Genomic DNA, 20,428 nt, shown 5'->3' with positions numbered 1-20,428 from the left:
CTGACATGTGATGTATGGCCAGCTGCTCTGAAGTTAAATTAAGATAGCTTTTAACATGTAATAGACAAGGCTGAGTACTTGCTTGATGATGTGAACCACAAGGTGATATCAAAGAAACTAAATACAGTTTTAATGTTGTTTTTTTTTTTTAACCTTAGCAAATGGTTTTTATTTTGTTCAAAGAAGGCTTCATTTCAGCTCCATTTAAAGTGCTAAACAGAATGAGATGTCTGTAGTTCAGTGTATGAAAGTGCTGACTTTTCCTTAATTATTTAATGTGGGTGGAGATGGGTGTGAGTGTAATTTCAATGAACTAGATCTGAAGCAGCTGAAGATTAGATACAAGAGACTCTATGAAGCACGGATATGTTTGTCTTTGGCACTTTAACACCCTCTATTTCACTGAAGTATCTTTTATTTTAACATGACCTCAGCTTGCCATAGCCTGCAAAATCCTTCCCTGCTTTATACTTATATCTTACTTTGATGAATTTACAGTGATATATTTGATATAGATTTTAACTGTTACTGGGACTGTTACTGACAATATTTTATACTTAATGAAAGCAAAAAAAATACATTTCCTCTGTATGCTTTGGAAGTTTATGACAGCAAAGGAGTAACTGAAAGAAACTTTCTGTAATTTAAATTTAATTTGCATGGTAAACTTGAAAAAGATGTTTCTAAAATCATACTTCCTAATTAATTTTATTTCGTAATTCTCAGGTCTTTTAGACAAAACATGCATCTGGCTGTGACTTTCCAGGTCACTTGACCAGCATGCTGCTGTCATTCTCCACATTTATTGTGGTAGACTGCATCTCCTGCTGTGAGTTTTCTGCAGAATGTGAGAGAGGAAAACATGGGGGAAAACTCTTACATCTCAGGGGGCATGATGGATTTTCCCTCTATTTATGTGTGCCAGCTTTCCACTCGGGATTCAAGATGTTTAAGTAGCATTTTAGAAGAAAAAACATGAAATTATAATGTAGGTCAGTTCATTAAATAAATTTGCTGAAAATATTAAAAATCAATATCATAGAACTCTGTGATCATTTGACACTTGAAACATACTTTATTTCCATTGAATTTTTCCATAATCCAGCGGACTAGTGGTTTTGTGGAAAAGGGATGTTCCTAAATCTGTCCTAAAGGAGATGGATAGAGACTCACTTGAGTATCATAAAAGATGCCGCAGAGAAACTGCCTCCATAATAAGCACCTGAAGAAGTGCTTTAGAACCCTCTGGCGTGGAAATGAAATATAGGCTAGGCTTGAATGAAATAGGATTGAGAAAGTAGGGGCAGAGCAGACTAAAGCCCTACCGCAGCATTGCATCCAACCAGCACAAAATCACAGGGGATTAGTGCCTTTGGAGCTCCCTGGCCCCTAACTATGTACACGACCCCCCAATGGGCAAAGGGCAGTGGGGGCAGTGGGGGATGGTGCAGGTCAATGCCACCACCCTACATGATGTGATGTCGCAGTTGATTTGAGCTTTGTAAGGGGGATGAACAGCCCAGAGTCCAACTGGTTCTTTGCCTTTTCTCTGTTGCCCTTTCCTCTTCATCTAATTTTGCTCTAATTGTATTATCCTCTGGTTTCTGTCCATCTATCTGTCTCTCACCCTCTCTCTCTCTCCATCTCTGCATCCTCCCTGAAAGTTTTAGATTTTTCACATTTCGCTTGAGCAGTTTTCACGATGTGACTGAACATCTCTCTGCTCTCAGTGGGGACCAGTAGTTAGGGCCTTGACTACTGCGTAGTGCTTAGCTGTGTCACTACTACCAGTGGTGTTGCAATATTACTGTACACGATTTACACAGTTAGCCGTGTTTATTCAATTGTAACCTTTTAATCAACACCAATTTCTCATTGAGTATGAGAAAGAATGCTCCTGTGGGGAAAGGATTAGAATATTGTTTGTACTGTTACTTTACATTATTAGCGCTCGCTGCGATTAACCTTTTTACAGCTGCTTCTTGTGTATGAACAGAGAATAGACCCAAAAATGTAGCTCTGTGGAAAATAACAATCTCAGGGTGCACTGTTGGTGGAGAGAGCAGAGTTTTTTGAAAATACTTGCATGGTTGTCAGCATGTCAACCTTTCACATGGTTAAAGTGCTTTTGGTAGGCAGCAATGTCAGAAAGTCCAGTTTTTCACATAAGCCAAACCAATCCCTTTGTGGAGAACAGTGTTTCCAGAGGTTTTGTTTTTTTAACAGCTGGGAGCCGTTACTGATGTTAGCCTGTTAAGCCCAAAAATATGCAAGTGTAAGCAATATTGAGCTATACAAATACATTTTAACAGCACAGCCTAATGTTGGAAATAGTGGATTAAAAATTAATGGAAAACACCAAGACAAAGCTATTAAAGCAGAATTAAATTTTATTTGTCCTGTGTCCTCTTCTGTGTTGTTAAAGATTTAGAATCTGCCAATACCATGTCCATCTCTCTCTCTCTCTGACTCTCGGACCTCAGTGTCTATCTCATTAAGAAACTAAAGGTAGCCTTAATTGGTTTGCTGTGATATATTGTACAATGATCTGTACAATATTCTTGTAGAGAGCTGTGGTGGCAGGAAGGCTCGGACAGGATTTGGATAGCCTTTTTTTTATCCCTGCATAAATAAAAAATTCAAATGTAAATGCAGTTTGCAACAGCAGCACTTAAGAGGGTGTGGTGCCCATGAATTACAGCACTGATATAGATGCAAATCAGCTGTTTTTTAACCCAAAGCAGCTGTGCCTTTTACTGATGCATGCTTTCAGCATGTGTATATTATTAATTTAAACTGTTGGCCACTGTTTGTTTGCCTGCTCCATGGTTCACTCGCAATGCTATCAGTTAGAAAATGATTCCAGTGTTTCAACAGAGGACAATGGGGCGCTTTTGACAGCTGGTCTACCACAATGGTTTACAATAAATACAAGGATCAGAAGTGGCTCAGCCTGGGCATCTGCAAAACACGAGCTGTGCTAAACTGTGAACATCTCTTTTACTCTCACTGGAACTGTTTACATATGAATGAGTACTTTTATATTAGTGTGCGATCATTTCAGCAACGCGTCCCTCATGACACATTCATTAACAACAAAACAAAAATTTCTGATGTGTAAACCCAACAGCGTATGCTGGTAAATATACAGACCTCATGCAGAAAGTTTTAGAAAAAATAATTTTATTCAACAGCTAACTTGCAGTTTTCTACTAATCCTGCAATTCCTTGCAAAATAACAGAAAAATGGACACAAATTGCAGTTCTTTTTGGAGAGACTACAGCAAATTCCATAATTTTAGGCAGCAAACACACAAAAACAGATCCTGGAGGGCATGCCTGATGTAAAAACATGTTTAGGTTGTTTTACTACTCGAGTAGTCTAAACACTAAAAACAAGAAAGAGAAAGAAAGCAAGAAAGACACATGACTTAAAATGATGAACGTTCTTTTTTCACTGAAAATAATGAAGCAATGATTTGTCTGCAGAGTTGTAAATTCAGTCTAATCTTTTGATTCATTACAGTGTATGCGTTATGAGCAGCCATATAAGAAATGTTTTGGCAAATACTTGTCTCATCACCAACCAGTTCAGTAATTCCTCTCCCATGTTCATGTTTCAGGCTGGAAGGAAGGACAGGAGTGATGCTCTGAACACAGCCATCGACAGGATGACAAAGAAGACCAGAGACCTCCGCAGACAGGTTTGTTTTTTTCTTTGTCTTAATTTTTTTCCCCCCATTGTGTCTTCAGCACATGACCTGTTCACTGATCTTTTAATGTAATATATCTATCTAGATACATGAATTTGGAGAGAAAGTGTACTATGTAGTCAGTTTAACAAGCTGTAGTGAAAATGTCAGTGCATAATCACAGAGGGATACATTATTTTAACAGTGCCTTTTCTTTTTTAAACAATTTCTTACTTCACAGCTGCGTAAAGCTGTAATGGACCACGTTTCTGACTCTTTCCTGGAGACCAACGTTCCCCTCCTGGTCCTGATCGAAGCTGCCAAGAATGGAAACGAGAAAGAAGTCAAGGAATATGCACAGGTGTTCCGTGAGCACGCCAACAAGCTGATCGAGGTAATGGAAGATTTTGAATGCTTTCACAGTCAAAACCTAATATGACCCAAATACGGAACATTCCTATTTTTCTTGTCCATCCCATTGGTTATAATTTAGCTTCGCTTGTAGTAAACATCCGTCTTGATCCAGCTTCTCTGTTCTCTCTCTGTGGCTCTGTTCTCAGAGATTCCCTTGTGATACAATTTTAGGATTACAGCACCTCCGAAAACAACAATGTGGGATCTTTCTTCCCCCTAATGAAAACAAAGACGTAAACATTGAAATTATTTTCTGTCGTTGCTGTTTTTGTCTGTCACAGTGTGTGTGTGTGTGTGTGTGTGTGTGTGTGTGTGTGTGTGTGTGTGTGTGTGTGTGTGTGTGTCTCTCACTTTCTGTCTCACACACACGCACATTCTGCAAATAGAAGATGATTCTAATCTGCTGCTGTGATGCTATAGTGAGCAGACAAGCAGAACATTGCTATGTGTGGTTGTAGCAACAGATCAAATTTTTAAGCAGAACCAAAAGAGTGAAACAACCACAACTCAAGGATAAGTGCTACCTCTTGGAAAATGTCGTCCTTGCCACAAAAGATTGATGTAGTTCTTCTTATTGGCCAACTCCACATGTGTGCTACAGTGATGCTTAGAAAGATAAATATCTTAAAAGGGCATCCTGCTTCTCAGCCGCTCTCTGTGGTTGGTCTCATGTCTTAACAGAGGTGCGTGTTTTGGGGAATGACATGGATTTTATGTCTCCCATGCTGTATACATAGCAACAAGAATACAGATGCAAAGGCAGAGGCAAAGTGTTAGACTTGAACAAGCAACAAGCCAACAGAGACGCAGACAGTCCTCAGTTGTCATATTTTCTTCAATTTCTTGAATGCCGGCGTCAGAGCGTCATATGCTGACATTTGAAAGTGACTTCTTCCCAGGGGTAGATGACCAATAGCATAGCTGGATTGGTTGGTCTAGTTAAAACAGGGCAGTATCAGCACTCACTGGGGAAACCGCTGAAGCATCATCGGGGAAAGGGGAACTCATTTGGGAGTAGACCCTGAAGGCTTGAGTGTCAGAAGTGGCATTAAAGCATGACATTGGTGGCCTTCCCTTATGCTCGGGCACTACATCTGCTTATAACACTTGGATAGGATACATGAAGAAGCGCTGCTTTGATTAGAGATTACTCATGAATGACATTAAATAGAAAATACTTGTTTTAGTTCTTAAAGGCCGTTGGATGTGATGGAGTTTCGCTCACAATGAACTTGAATACATTAGCATTGAAATAGGCGGCGTGTGGTGTCAATCTAAGCATGGAAGATAAAGGTCTTAAATGTGTTTTTATGCTGCATAAGTGACAAAAAGAACAAACTGTCCTCAAGACCAATTAAATGTCAACAATGAAACTGAAGAAAAAATCTGCTGCAGGAAAATCTACCATACAACCATACTAGATGATGGTAGTTTTCACTATCATGCCTCATATTTTATTACCTGCCCAATCGCCATGTCTATAAAGTGGCACTGAACTGCCAGCTCAGTCAAATTCTTACTAAAATATTTATCAGCAAAAGTATCTTTTGTCAGACATAAATTAGAAATGATAGTTACATATCCAAGAAGCACTACTGGATAGCACATGAACACTGTGCTGTGTCATAAAATTTGGCCAAACTTGAATTAATCTCTAAATATGATACATAAAATGTTTATTTACAACTCAAAGTAGGAGAGAAAAAAATATTTTGTTGCATGCCGATTTTAGACTATTGTGCTGCTATAACCAGTCAGTTGAAAACAGTCAAACATGGACACAGATTATAAAAAAAATCCTCCATATAATGCTGTTAGTTACATTTTAAGCATTTGGCAAACTCGGTTTGTGTTTTCCCCTCAGATGAGAAACTATTGTGTCAAAATCACATATCTCTTTGTTGCTTTAAGGCAAATACTATCAACACATTCTAATGACGTTTCAAGATAATGACGTTGCGCACACAAGGAAGGACACGGATGTAGACAGCTGAATTCATCTTAAGGTATGTTCAGATGCTAAGTGAATTCTGGAGGCGCTGTGATTGTAACCAGAGGCAATGAAGAGACAGGAGCAGATGCATCCATGCGGTGATTCATTCTTGCTGCAGCAGTTTGAGGAAAAATGCGTCTGCGTGACTTGAGTGGAGTGATGATGTCATCAGTTAATTGACAAATGCATGTTTTGTTTTAGCTTTTCAGTAACAAATTGAAGTTCTCCACCTTCTCCAGCAATTAATGCAGTGGTACTTATTAAATGGACATTTTATTGTATTGTTTGTAATAAAATATGCAGAAAATGCGATAATGCCTTCATTGTGGCTAAGAATTGCAATGTTTAAAGGAGCAGCCAGTTTTGCATTTTATCATTTTTTATCAATGGTAAGTTTCCTTGAGCACTAGCTAATATAATTGCCAACGTACACAATCAAGCATCGTATCATTTTTCAGGAAAAACATTCCTGTAGCGCAAGCCAACATCAGTTGTCTTAGAAATAGGTAAGTCATAGTACAGTCTCAGAACCCATCAGCTATTGGTCTGATGATGATGAGCCTCTGAGAGAGAGGGCCTGTGTTTTGGGCTGATCTGGTGTAGCCATGAGATATCTGTGCCAAGATTTCCTCTTCTGAGTGCAAGTCATTTCAGCTAATCGCTATAAGCATATATTTGCATATGAATGCAGATAAACTAAAAAAGCTAATGTAAAGCCAAATGGTTGTCAGACAATAGCTGATGGGTTCAGAGATTGCATTTCAGCCAACCTGCCTTTCAAACATGATTGGTCAATATTTCTTGGACTACAAACAGACTATAGACAGACTACAGACGGAAACTAGAACCCCTCCAGTACCAAAAGATTCTGCACACAAGTAGGTCGTTTCTAGCGATAAGTCACAGTAGGACCTTCAGTCTTTAGCTCTGACTGAAATTGTTGACATTTCCCTGCAAATGCAAGTGAGTATTGAACGGTACTCTTAAGTTGCTGTGGAAAAGGGCTTCTGCCAAACACTATAGATGTAAATGAATGGAGTTACAATGTCCAGAGCGAAGAGTAACACAATCTTAGGTTTCTTATCACATAAGCAATGAATATGTTTAAAATTCAATATGTCCTGATTCAGAGGAAGGAGCGGCGAAGTGCCAGCCATCTCAGGCTCTGCTTTAATGACATCATGAGCTGTGCAGATGTAGGCTGCCTTAAGGCAAATGGTCCATTAGGTCACACACATTTGTTTGAAAGTGACATTATGACTGACCCACATTCACCATTCTTTTGAAGCCTGGTATCTGTATCATGAAATACAGAATAATTACAGGTTTGACTATAGTGGGCTCATGTACCTGAAGTGTCAAATCCTGCTGATACACTTTTTGTAAGCTATAAACAGCAGCCTGTAATTGTATAATGACAAAGTTCAATTCGTCTCTAAATTAAATCAAGTTTATTTGACTTGCCACCTCTACAGCCTTTTGCTGCTGGGAGTCGAGCAGAAATATTCTGCATTGCATTTACAATATATTCACTCTTTTTGTGTGTTCAAATGTAGTCATATCTGAAAGGAAACTATGGCAATAAATGTTCACATTGCTATGTGTTGCCGGATCCAACAGCTAAGTGATTTTTGTCCCATGTTACTCTGCATTTTAAAGCAGTGAAATTCATCATCTTAAGAGCAGGGGAAAAAATAGACTGAGCTTAACGTTGTTGCCTCAAGGCCATGTTCTTAAAGGTTCCAGGGTGCTCAGGACGATGTGGATATTTTAGCACTGAATTAGCAGAGAAAGAGTGTAGCATAGAAAAAAAACCCAGCTGAATAGATTCAGCAGCTGTATTGTCATCATGCAATGTCTTCTTTTAGGCTATCAACAGGGAAAAGGGATGGTAGTGAGATTAGATAGGGAGTTAGCCCACCCTATTTAGATAGTTTGATGTTTGTTTTGAGTGCAGTAAAAATGCACTCTTAAGTCATGAAGATTTGGAACATGACGAGTCAAGATGCAGAGATGCCTCCATTGAGGGTGTGACCAGTGATTCAAGGAATAGTGTAATCAGTAAGGGAAACTGCTAGAATTTACTCAGAGAACCCTCCTCTGAATTTTAACAGAAAATACCATTAGATAACCCTCATATCATAAGATGTTTTCACATATCTTTATTTAATTGTATGATAAATAACTCAGTTTTCAAGTCTCACCCATTAATAAAATAATGGGGTTTTTTGTTAAAAATAAAATAAATGAGAATAAGCTGAATCAGTTTTTAAGCATGTCTTATAAAGTTTCCAGCCTTTTTATTAAGAGAGCTTCTGAAACAGATGTTCAGCTCCAGATTTTTACCTCTGATTTTATTTAACACGATCATGACATTGCATATTTAGCTTCTAAAACCCCTTCTCCTCCTCCTCACTCCTCTCCTCCTGGCAGCCAAGGGGGAAATATTTACGATCTAGTATCTTACCCTGTTTGGCTTTACTTCCTCAAGCTTTCTGTCTGCAATTTCTGAGTATTTCACAGTCAGCTTATTAAGACGGATACATATTATCTTGCATGATATTCATGGAACACTGTGATTATTGAACCTGCTTTCTTTGCATAATGTTGGAACAATGAAATGGTAGTGGTGCTCGTGTATGTCATCTCATCTGTTTAAATCTACATAATACCCATCATGTTTCACTTAGACTCACACAAATAGCATTTCCACTATGCAAGTGTGCAGTGAGCAGTAGTTAAAGAGATGGCGTGGTAAAAAACAGTACACAGTGATAAAGTTGGAATGATAAAGTTTATAGGATTGTCTTTCCATCTTGTTTATGCTTCGACAGCATAATTGGTCCTTACTCATTTCAAGTGATTTGACATGTTAATTATTATTGAGTGAAATACATACTGTTGCAGGTTGGTATAACTATGTAACATGATACACAATAAAGCAGTAATCATGTCTGGGGGTTTTCTGTGGAAATGAAGTTAAACGACCGCATTTTGATAATTATTTGCACAGGCGTGGTAAACTGTGACTCCCCTGACACTTAAAATGGTGCAGTTACAGCATGACAAGTGGAATATTGTAACTTGACTTGAGGGTAGAATCTTCTTGTTTGGCTTCCTCCACGGTCCCTTTGTGCTCAAATGGCTGCTCTCCCAGTGGTATCATAGTGAGTAAGAGTAAGCTTATGTGAAAGATCATGAAAGTGAAAACTGAGGTTTCTCCATAAAGTGGCAGTTTTTCTTTATGTAACCGCTCTCTCACCCCTCCTCTTGGGTTACTGAATGTGCTCCCTGTGCCCCCCCCCCGTGTGTTTGCATAGTGATGTAGGATGTGTTTATATCAATGTTTCAGTGCTTCACCAGCACAGTGGAATAAGTGCTTCTCATCAGCAAAATTGCTCAGGATTTTTTGAGGTGGGGGGTAGGCATCTTCTTGTTGAATTGAAGTGTCAGAGGAGGAGGAGGAGGAGGAGGAGGAGGAGGAGAGGATCTTTCACACTCTCATTCACTCTGCCACTCTTGCAGCCAGTGATGCATTCCACCACCAGTGCTTTAATGAAAATTTCTTTTTCATTTATTTATTTGTCTTTTATACAACCTGAGTCTTATTTTCATAGATTTGCCCCACATTTTTATGCTTTTAGAATCACATTTTATCCCCTAGCAAAAATCTTGAGATCCCAGTCCTCAGTGGAGTTCATTAGGGCAGACATAAAGAAATTTTCTTTTTTTTTTTTTTTTTTTTTTTTGGAAGAAAGAACGATTACAAAAATTAAAATGAATACCTCTGCCTGAGCGGTAGAAACATCCATTTGGTAGAATGCAACTCTTGGCTGTGGTTTTATCCAGTCAAACCTATATAGTTGTAAATGCATGTAGTGTTTAAATGCAATGTCTGATTACAACTGAAAGCTCTGACAGAAAGTGTTGCACTTAAGTTTTACAGTATTATGGTGAAACAAGGGTTTGGTGTTCAACATATACATAATATTCTCCAGGGATGCACAGATTTATGGGCTGAATTTTGCACAGGCTAAAAAGCAGGCCTCGAGACTAACTCCAAAAACACATATTTGGGACAAACAGCCTTTCCCTTTGTTTGCTTTTGGGACAAAGTAATGCACTAAAGTCACAATCATAAAAGCAGAGTGTGTTGAAATAGGCAGGAGGAGAGCTAGTTAGTGTTAGCAGTTAGCCACTGGTGCCTTGACTAACAGCTCACGAAGATGTATCGAGATACATGATGATGCACTAAAGCTCTGTTCAGTAAAAATAAATATTGAGAGAAAGAAAATTACAACAGTCTCATGATGATTTCAAATGTTATCTTGATAAATTTAGTTTTTGGGGAGAAACTTACATAAATAAAGATAAAGAGAGAAAATAATGATGTATGTTGTAAAAAGGCCTTTGAAGCAGTTATTTTTGAAAATTAAAAAAAAAAACATATTTCATGGGACAGTAGGATATACTTAAGGTTGCTTCAGTAAAGTGTAGTATTGAATTTGTGCTTGTACAAAGGCAATGTACTGAAGGTCTGAATGAGTAATTTTTAATAGTTTAGATTTTTTTGTTTCCCTGTCTCCAATGGGGGAATACATGACAAAAAAAGTAAAATGGAAAAAAAAAAAACAGACAAAAATACACCAGTATCTGTATTGGCCATATTGCTATTTTAACATTGATATTGGCCCAGAATTTCACAACTGATGCATTCCCAATATTCACCCTACTAATGTTGCTGTGTGACCCAGATCTCATTAATTAGATTAGTGAGTAATGGCCAAAACTCCAAAAATAAGACCCAGGTTGTTAAAAGATAAAAAAAAAAAAACCTTTCGGTGCTTGTTCCTGCTGTAGCACAATCAAGAGTTGTGTTTTTTTTGCCTTTGTAATTGATTATGTTTCAGCACATTTTCCGTCCATTGGATAATCCCACTCTGGCACAGTTTCTCGCATCCCAGGCATTCTGTTTCAGGATTGTTGCCAGCACATCCCAACCAACAAATGGGAATCTTTAAAGTCTCTGACCTAAATTTTTGTGAATATGAGTAGATGCATAATGTTACTCTGGGAGTTGCAAGAATATTTAGAAATAATTGTGGGAAAGCTTGATTTGTTGATCAATACAAGAAAATATACTCACAAACCATAAATGTTGGCAGCTGCAGGGAAGACTTGCTTAGCTCAGCACTCCCGTTCTCACTCGTTTTTGAAAGTGTCAGGAATATTTGCCTCTCTGATCCAGGAGTGTAATGGCAATCTCGCAGCCTCCTGATTTAGTCACAGAATAACCACGACCTTGAGTCACCAGCTACAACTTACATTTACATTTGGAGCAATGTACTATCTTTTGAGGGGAAAAAATACAAAACTTGTATTTTATCTTTTTACACAACGGCTTAGCTTTTGTTTTCCCTCCTGCTTCTCCTTTCCCCACTCTGTGCTCTCGTATTGTATCATTTTAGCAGCTTTATAAATTAATCCTCAGCAGTGGGTTTGTATTCCACGGGGACCAGTTGTATTGCAGAGCTGCTCCATTTCTGATAGATAAGTTCATTATGGTAGCCTGGGTTAGGGATTCTTCTCAAAGTTTAATTATGCTTTCTTTGTTTCTCTCCAAATAAGAGTCTGTCGGAGTTCTTGTCTGTGGCTAAAAAAAGAGATGTGTGTGTGTGTGTGTTTTGTGTTTAGGTGGCCAACTTGGCATGCTCCATTTCCAACAACGAAGAGGGAGTGAAGCTGGTTCGCATGGCAGCATCTCAGCTGGAAACTCTTTGCCCCCAGGTACCTGTTTGTTTTACCCCCAACTTCCACCCAGCTCACTGTGCACCTCTTTGAGAGGCTTCCACATTAGCTTTTAATACTAGCATTGGGAGCTGGGAGTTTAAAATGAGTTCATACGCATAGTGGCCTCACTTTTTGCAGAGTATAATTAAAGTTGCAGCTCTGATGTGTTTGTTTTTTAATTTTCTCAATTCATGATTTTGACATAAAGACTTAAACTTGTCAGGAGTACTTACATCATGTTAATTATTTAATAACCAGATTAGGAAATATTTAATTTTTGCAGTTGACATATAAGCATCTTAATTGGGTAATTGAATAAATGTAGAAAGAGCATGATGCAAATAATAGACCTCGATTTCTTATCTTTTGAATCAGGGTGGTGTGAATACACTGCAGTCTAATATCTTTCACTGTGATTTTGCATTTGTGTTAGAGGTGGTGGAGTGAACTTGACACAAAACTGTGTGTGGGTGTTGTCTTTCTTCTCACAGTGTGTTCATTTTTAACAATAATAAAATTAAATAGAATATGGAAAAGAGTCACAAACATGCCACACAGGGTGGCATATTTAGTAATGAGCTGCCAGCAACAAGGACATCATCCCCCACTGGTTTCCCAAAGGTTTTTCATGTTTGGAACATTCAACCATGCCAAATGTAACGCAAGGGTCTGGCACAATGTTCCTACTGCAACATTGTTGGGTCAGGATGGTGTTACTAGTGGTAATCACTGAATGAGGGGCGCTACTAGCTAGCTCCTACCACACCTGGTTGGTGTGCAGTGCAGTAAACTGAAGAGTAGTATAGTCAACCTATAGATTGACGTGTAATATCCTTTACTATTAACGATAAACAGTTAACCTTTGACAACCCTTGTTTAGATACATAATTAAACATGTCAAAATTGCAAATGGCTTGATCCAACTCTGTGGTTTGTGTTCCACACATACTGTGGTAGATAAAGGAGTAAATATAGGCAAAACTTCAAGTCGTGTTGTCCATGTGTCCTCCATTGAGCCCATCTTTTCATACCACTTACCATTTTATCTACCAGTCCCTCATCTGTACCTCTGAGTGTTGCCAGCCCTCTCCACTGTGCTGCCACCGCTCCTTTTAATCTCATCTAATGACTCCCATTCATCCTGAGCTTTGATATTCACAGATGTTTCTTCCCCAAAAACAAGCAGCTATTAGTTTTATTTTATTCAATCCCTCAAAACACTCAGTGTCTATAATCACTCCCAGGAATGAATTGGCTTCATGCTGCAGTCCCAACATTGGGGTAGGAGAGCGGGGGGCTTCGCGCAATCAACCTATGCTAATGTTGTGGCTGAGGGCTATGCTGTAATGGAGCTTTAATGGCTGTAATTGGGTGATTACAGGTGATTAATGCAGCGTTGGCCCTTGCTGCCAAGCCCAACAGTAAGGTGGCCCAGGACAATATGGATTTGTTCAAGGAGCAGTGGGAGAAGCAGGTCCGAGTCCTCACCGATGCTGTTGACGATATAACATCCATTGATGACTTCCTTTGTGTTTCTGGTGAGTGTTGCTCAAAAGAATTTTTTAAAATGTGAAAATAATGCACTGTTGATTGCTAGACAGCGCTTTTGGTTAAGATAAATTTGCAAAGAGCACTTAAGACGATTCTTAAGAGGATGTAAAATGGCTGTAAAGTATCTGTGGTATTAGTCTTTTCTGATGAGAGCCATACATACAGAGGCTGATTGGGCTCTACAGAGGAAAGCACTGAAGCATCAGCAGCACTACGTCTGAAATTGACATCCTGTCACGTGTGTTAAAGCGCACAAATGGTTTGTCGAGCATAGCCTTAAAGAGTTCTCGTTAAGCATTAAGCAGAGTGACTTCTCTCACCTCCAGCCAAGGACAGACTATAATTTACACAGTGGACATTTGCATTTTACAGGCTCCCTGTTAATAAGCAGTGTGAGAATTTGTCTTCAGCCCTCCCCGCCCTATACTAGAGCTTCCCAGTGGCCCTCTTAATTTGAGGTCTGTGCAAACACAGAATGAAGGCTGAGGATTTCCTGACTGTGCTTTTTCTCAATATTACTCATATAAACATGTTCTATCTTTGATTAAAGCATGTCTTGTATGAAAAAAAATGAAAATACTATCCTTAGTTAAACTTCCTGACTGATCTCTTTACATCGAGGCAGGCTGATGGCATGTTTGGATTAAAGTGTTAGAGTAATACAAAGTAAACACCACTAACTGCAACATTGTTTTCTGTCCCCAGAGAACCACATCCTGGAGGATGTGAATAAGTGTGTCATCGCTCTGCAGGAGAAAGATGTTGATGGTTTGGATCGCACTGCTGGGGCTATTCGAGGCCGTGCTGCCAGAGTCGTCCATGTGGTCACTTCTGAAATGGACAACTATGAACCCGGAATCTACACAGAGAAGGTCTTGGAGGCAACCAAGCTTCTTACTGACACAGGTACTGCAAAAAGTGGATTATTTAATGAGCCAAAGAACAGTCAAAACACTGCATTTACATACACTTCGATAATTGGACTATTGTAGAGAAATCTGATGATTGCAACTTGTACTTTGACACCTCTGGATTACTTTTGAGTCATTGTAGCATGTTTTGTCCTGTCTAAATTGTTTTATTATTTTAACACTGCACATGCGCTAGAAAATTCATGGATACATTAGAAAATAGAGGCTGTGTTTTATATTCATGTAACTTTATATATATGACACTAGAATATAGTGTAGTGTCCTACCTGATTTCTTATCTCTTCTTAAAGGGCCCGTGTAAGTGATGCGGGCATTGTAAACACACACAACCTTCTTTGAGTTTTTTTTTCTAGTTTATTGTTCATTATGAATTCAGCATGTGTCAAGTTATCTGAACCCATTTGCCTCGGGTTGGGTGTGGTTTTGTGTACCACTATCCTATGGGAAACAGCATCAACAACAGCCTTTGAGCTAACCACCCACACACTGCAAATTGGAAGTTTTTTGTTTTGTTAACATACTTTTGGGGGCTTTTACTGCCTTTATTACAGTACAGCTAGAGAGTGACAGGAAAAGGGGGAGAGAGAGTGGGGATAAGACATGGCAAAAGGCAGCAGGTTGGAATTGAACCTGCGCCGCTGCAAAGGACTTAGCCTACATGGGGTGGATGCTTTACTCATTGAGTAAGAGGCCAACCTGAAAATGGCAAGTTTTGATGAAGATTTGGATCATGCAATAAGGCATGCCAGTTTTGTTCTTTCTTTGAATTGTTGTAAAGTTTGGTCTGGCTATAAGAGAGTATTTTTTGCATTTTTAAGCCTTAGTTATAGCTTTTTTATTTCTTTCCAGTGAGTGTTTCAACTGTGAATGCTATTGGCATTTTCAAAAAAGCAAAATATTTTTCAGATACCTCCAGAGGTGGCTTGGAAAGTGAAGTTTTCTGTTCAGTGAAGTTAAGACTTGTTTTCAGACTTTACTGTATTTATTATGAATGCTGAATTGTGAGATCCAAACACCCTGACTCAACTGACACCACTAATCTGCACAGCCGGCACTGTTCAGTTGTCAGATAGCCCTGAATATCTTAACCCAAGTTATATCAGCGAGTTGTTTTTGTCCATTTTCTGTGCTATATCATTATCAGCCAGTTTGTGTGAGCTGTGTTAGCTTCCATCAGTAGCAAGCTAACAAGATGGCAGAACGATTTGTTGGTTGTCAGATTTGGAAACGGTTTGGTCCTCTCGAGGGTGGGCCCATTAAAACTCAGGAAATGCAAGCTGTAGCTCAGGCAGGATTTTTTCTGTGAGCTCTGGAGGCATAGACTGCCATGAGACTTTTTGTCAGATTTTCTCATGTCAGCACCACAATAAAGTGATGGGATTCAGGTTCAAGCTCAACAGAGCAGCTCTTTAATGTGGACTTTCTGCTCTGACATGCACTGTCATCTTTGTGACAAATAAAGATGAGTATTTGTGCATGTAACCAGGCCAAAATTCCAAGTTTTTTTATGGGTATACTTGGGTTGACCCCAAGTATACCCATACCCATAATTTCAGTGACTTGCATCGAAAGAATATCAAACGAAATGGTATTTTGACAGTCAGTATGTTATTTCATAGGTTCAAATGCTTTCTGACTCAACATCAAACACCTTTCACCTTTCATTTGTCATACATTTAAAGTAAAAATAACTTCTGCATTTATTTAGAGTCCTAGTTGTAAAAAGCTAATTACATTAAAAAATCCAAAGAAGGACTATATGTCACAACACAGTAGAAGAATACAAAAACAATCTTTGTCTTAATTAGATGGCTGACTGAATACAAAATATTGCAGTGAAAAAAATCATAAGATGTCTTCAGGCTTCCATTTAAAAAAACATAATGTGGTGTTATGTATATTGTGATGTGTTTGGTATTAGGATTGTGCTACTGAGAGAAAAGATGTGACTGAAAGAAAGTGGAGTTCATTAGCTGTACATTTGACAAAAATGGCAATGCATTGTTGCTGCTCATTGTCCTTTAGTGTGAAATGAATTGAAAGACTCATCAGTAATTGGGTTGAGGAAAGTGAACGCTGTGATGGTAACAATCACAGCACTACCAGATTTTCTGTTTCCTTTTTAACATCATTTCCACACAGAAGCCTGCAGGTTTTATGTGCTCTGCAAGCACAAACCAAATCCTCTTTTTTTATTTCTTGCTCCTGCTGCTCTTGGCCTCCACATCTGCATCCTGACATGCATGCCTCTCCCATGAAGGCCCAGCTGAATCCTAAATAGTGAATTTGAAATACTGTTAATGCAGATGTGCTGAAGAGCCCTCTGGAGCTGTTATTTTATTGTCAATGGGGCAAAGTACAAGCCTGCTGGGAGAGCTTTGTGAAACCTTCTGTTGGAAAACTCTTTTATGCTAAATCTGGAATCTGTTCCCTTGAGCATTTTGTTCGCTATTTCTCATGCAACCCAAGAAGGCAGTAAGTAAGCAGACCAACATTGCAAAATTCCAACTGTCACAGCTGAACATAATGACTACACTTTTTAATGTATCATTCAAAGGCCACTATCTTCACTGGCACACTAAGAGGTTTTTTTCCTGTCAAAACACAAGGAGGCCTTACTAGTATCTTTGAAGGGATCATCTAGAATGATCTCAAATATCATTTCCTCAGTAGACTGATTGTGGAGATGGTTTATGTCAAGTAGCTTTTGATCACCTGCAATTTCAGGAAGAATTGCACAGATAGGGAGTAGTAAGAAAGCTGAGCAGAGGCATGCTCCTCTTATAAGTTCTCTCACATACTAACAGACTGTGTTTGTGTTGGAGGTGGTAGCCGGACACTTTTTTTTCAACACGTAGCTCGCTCTCTGTTCACTTTTTATCAAATATTCTTGTGATATAACACGTTCCATCCCTCACTCGAAGTATGCGTTTGTTGTCTGTTCTTTTATACCATGCTTACTCTGGCTATGCGCTTCTCTTCTCTTTGTGTTTTCTGAAGTGAATCTTCATCAATATTGTTTTTCTCTCCCCTCTTCTTCCCACCCTTCGTCTTACCTTCGACAGTCATGCCACGGTTCACAGAGCAAGTGGAGTCTGCAGTGGAGGCCTTGAGTGCAAACCCCTCACAACCCGTGGATGAGAACGAGTTCATTGACGCATCCCGTCTGGTGTATGATGGCATCCGCGACATTCGCAAGGCCGTCCTCATGATCAGAGTAAGTCCCACTGTTTTCCTCTGCTCCTGCAGCAGACTTGATTTTCAGAGGGCCATGAGCTCAAAACAAATATGCTTTGTTCTCTGTTCTGTATTAAATCTGAACAGTGCAACCTTTTCCTTACTAGAGCATTGGACACGGTTGAAACTGTCAGGAGTAAATAAATGCTGTTCCACTTCAGGATGTTTTCACATGTAAAGAAAGGTTTGCCTTTGGCCACATTAAGAAGCTGTAACTCCCTGAAAACCACACAAGCTCTGGTAAAGGTTGAAATCCATTCACCATGGACAGCATCAGTTTGATGTAGTTTAATTTAAAACATTTAAACAGAAGTACTCTAATCCACAGCATTGTGAGAGTCCTTGGTTATTGTAGTGTAATGTAATGTAATTATATATACTATATGGTCATGGGTGTGTGCACCAGATGCTGTATTTTAATGGTATGTAAGAAACTGTATGTGCGTGCAGTCCTAGAAGCCAGTGATTAACTTGTCTCATGCAAGAGCAGACCTAATTGACCAGACTTGCAATCCAGTGCAACAGCAGCCCTAGTTGTCTGTGGGTTAATGGCCTTTGCTTGAGTAGAACTATAACTGAGACAGATGGTAGTTGGGTACCTAATTGACTGACAACGAGCTAACAACAAAACCCGCCTCAGTTATAAAAAAGAAATGGATAGTTCTTAAGGCTTTATACTATAACTAGTTTAACTACTCAACACTGCCAAATGAGATTTTGTGTATATTAAGAAGTGGGTTTGTTTAAACCGCGCCTCATGTGTAGCAGTACCTAATTATGTATTTACTACGTTGAGATACAATGTGCTGGTTGGTTGTATTATGCCATCTTCCATTATTTTCAACACTTTAGTCTTTTGAATTGGAATCATTAGTCTTGACAGCACATTTTGTGTTGACAGTGGTGCTCCAAAACTGTGCCTGGGCTCCCATGAATAATGCTGCTCAGACAGACAAGAACCAAATGAGAGAGGGACCATTATGCAGTATTTGCATTATAATAAGCAATTGATTTAAGACGGAGGTTTTAATTAGCATTCTTGAGTTGGACTGTGAGCCAGAGAACTACGTTCACTTTCCATCTGCCCCAGCTCCACTCTTGTTATCCAGATTGATTAAGCTGTTAACATTGGGCCTGTGGGGCGGGCTGCACACTACCTGGTGTGTATATGTGTGTGTATAGGTGTGTGCATGCGTGTTGAAAATAACAGAGAATTTGTGAAAAATCTTGTTTACTTATAATTAATCTGCCAGGTTTCTCCTGCCATTCTTAACTGTGAGCACATGATAAGAGTCAACTTAAATGTCATGCATTATCTTGAAAGTAAAATTATGCAGTTCCCCATGGGGATTGCCAGGATTTCTTGATCAGGCGCATGAGGTAATCATCACATTTATGGTGTTTATTCAGCAGAAAGTGCCTCAGCTGCTTCACTGGATAGTTATGGAATTTCCAGCAGCATCTGCACAGCAGTCTACTTAAGCTTACTCCTAATTGCTGTTGTTTGTAATAAGATTAGACAAGTGTATCAAAAACAATAATTTCAATCTAGAAGAACCGTTTGCTCAGCTGAACTGTCACTCAGAAGAACAGTTTACATGTGAAACTGGGCATATTCTGCTCCAAGTCCAAAGAAATATGAAATATTCCTTATCAGCTGAGTTGAGCACTATGAGACAACTTCTCTAGAGGATACGTCCACACACACACACAAACGCACACGCACCAGCCTGTACACACAGTAGCCCACTCTGTAAATCAGAAGAGACAAGTGTGTGGTTGGGGCAGCTTAGGATAGACAAGTCTTTAACCTCTGTAAGTGGTGCACAGGCAGCCTATGTTGGACATCCCTCGGATATTTGACAGGCGGACAGAGCCCTCTCTCCACCTACAGGGACATCAGAGAATATGCCTCCCAGACATCAAACTGTCTCAAAGTCAGGGAGCTGCTGACAGCGAGATACAGGGGGCAGCTGTCGTTACCTTATGATTTGTGCAGTGCGTCACGGCCCAAGGTGATTTTGTTGGCTCTGTCCTTAAAAAAAAGCCCGCTCTACTTGCAGATGCTATAAGAAGAATGTCACAAAAAGAATTGCAAAGGGCAATTTTACTGTTGGACTGTCCTGTCCACATCGAAAGCAGGCAAAAAAGTACTAGATAACATCTACTTTTTTCTGTTGTCACAATACTGTAATTTCAGCTCTCTCCCTGTCTGCTCTCAGCTATCGAACATCAGACAGCATGTTGTCATACGTGCCACACAGAGGCGATACAGGTGGATTTGATTATTTCAGCTCTCAGACAGTGTAGAGTCTGGACATTACAAAATTAAATATTGACTAATATTTTGCCACAGCATGAAACAAGTATTCAAATTTCGTTTGCTGTGTCAAGAGCACTACCTTAACAAAACCTCTTTTAATTAAACGGCAGGCTGTCGTTGTCACTTCTCTCCAGTAGTGTCCCATTGGGTGCCCACCATGAGCCATCATTTCTGAGCCTCCCACATTCACAGGTTATCTGTTGCACAGGCCACAGCAGGTGATATCTCTGCCCCACTGAGCAGCATTGTCTGGGTTGAAAGAGATGCCTATGAGTCACTACAGCTTTGTATCTGAAACCATACCCCTATTCCCCCGAGAACAAGAGCATCTCTACATTTCATAAAGCAGTGTAAGGTTGTTCAGAGACCTTCAGCTATTTTTAGACATGAGGGCTCCAAATCCATTACAGAAGGGTGGTATTGAGACAGCTGGATAAGCACAAGTAGCGGCACAGGCGTGATAATGCACCTTTATCTGTCCACATCATCTTCCCTT

At 39.4% G+C, this 20,428-nt stretch overlaps 1 protein-coding gene across 2 annotated transcripts in view; it reads left to right on the top strand.

The window, feature by feature from the left end:
• The window catches only part of ctnna1 (catenin (cadherin-associated protein), alpha 1), an 88,855-nt gene that overhangs the window by 42,305 nt on the left and 26,122 nt on the right, over positions 1–20,428 (top strand). For both annotated transcript variants that reach the window (XM_042493563.1, XM_042493562.1), the window contains exons 8-13: positions 3,624–3,704; positions 3,934–4,086; positions 11,794–11,886; positions 13,271–13,427; positions 14,146–14,346; positions 17,438–17,589. In XM_042493563.1, coding sequence (XP_042349497.1) covers positions 3,624–3,704; positions 3,934–4,086; positions 11,794–11,886; positions 13,271–13,427; positions 14,146–14,346; positions 17,438–17,589 — 837 coding nt within the window. The remainder of the gene's footprint in view (positions 1–3,623; positions 3,705–3,933; positions 4,087–11,793; positions 11,887–13,270; positions 13,428–14,145; positions 14,347–17,437; positions 17,590–20,428) is intronic.

The sequence above is a fragment of the Plectropomus leopardus genome, chromosome 9, assembly GCF_008729295.1.
Source record: "Plectropomus leopardus isolate mb chromosome 9, YSFRI_Pleo_2.0, whole genome shotgun sequence".
Taxonomy (NCBI): domain Eukaryota; kingdom Metazoa; phylum Chordata; class Actinopteri; order Perciformes; family Serranidae; genus Plectropomus; species Plectropomus leopardus.
This window is presented reverse-complemented; position numbering and strand designations above follow the sequence as displayed.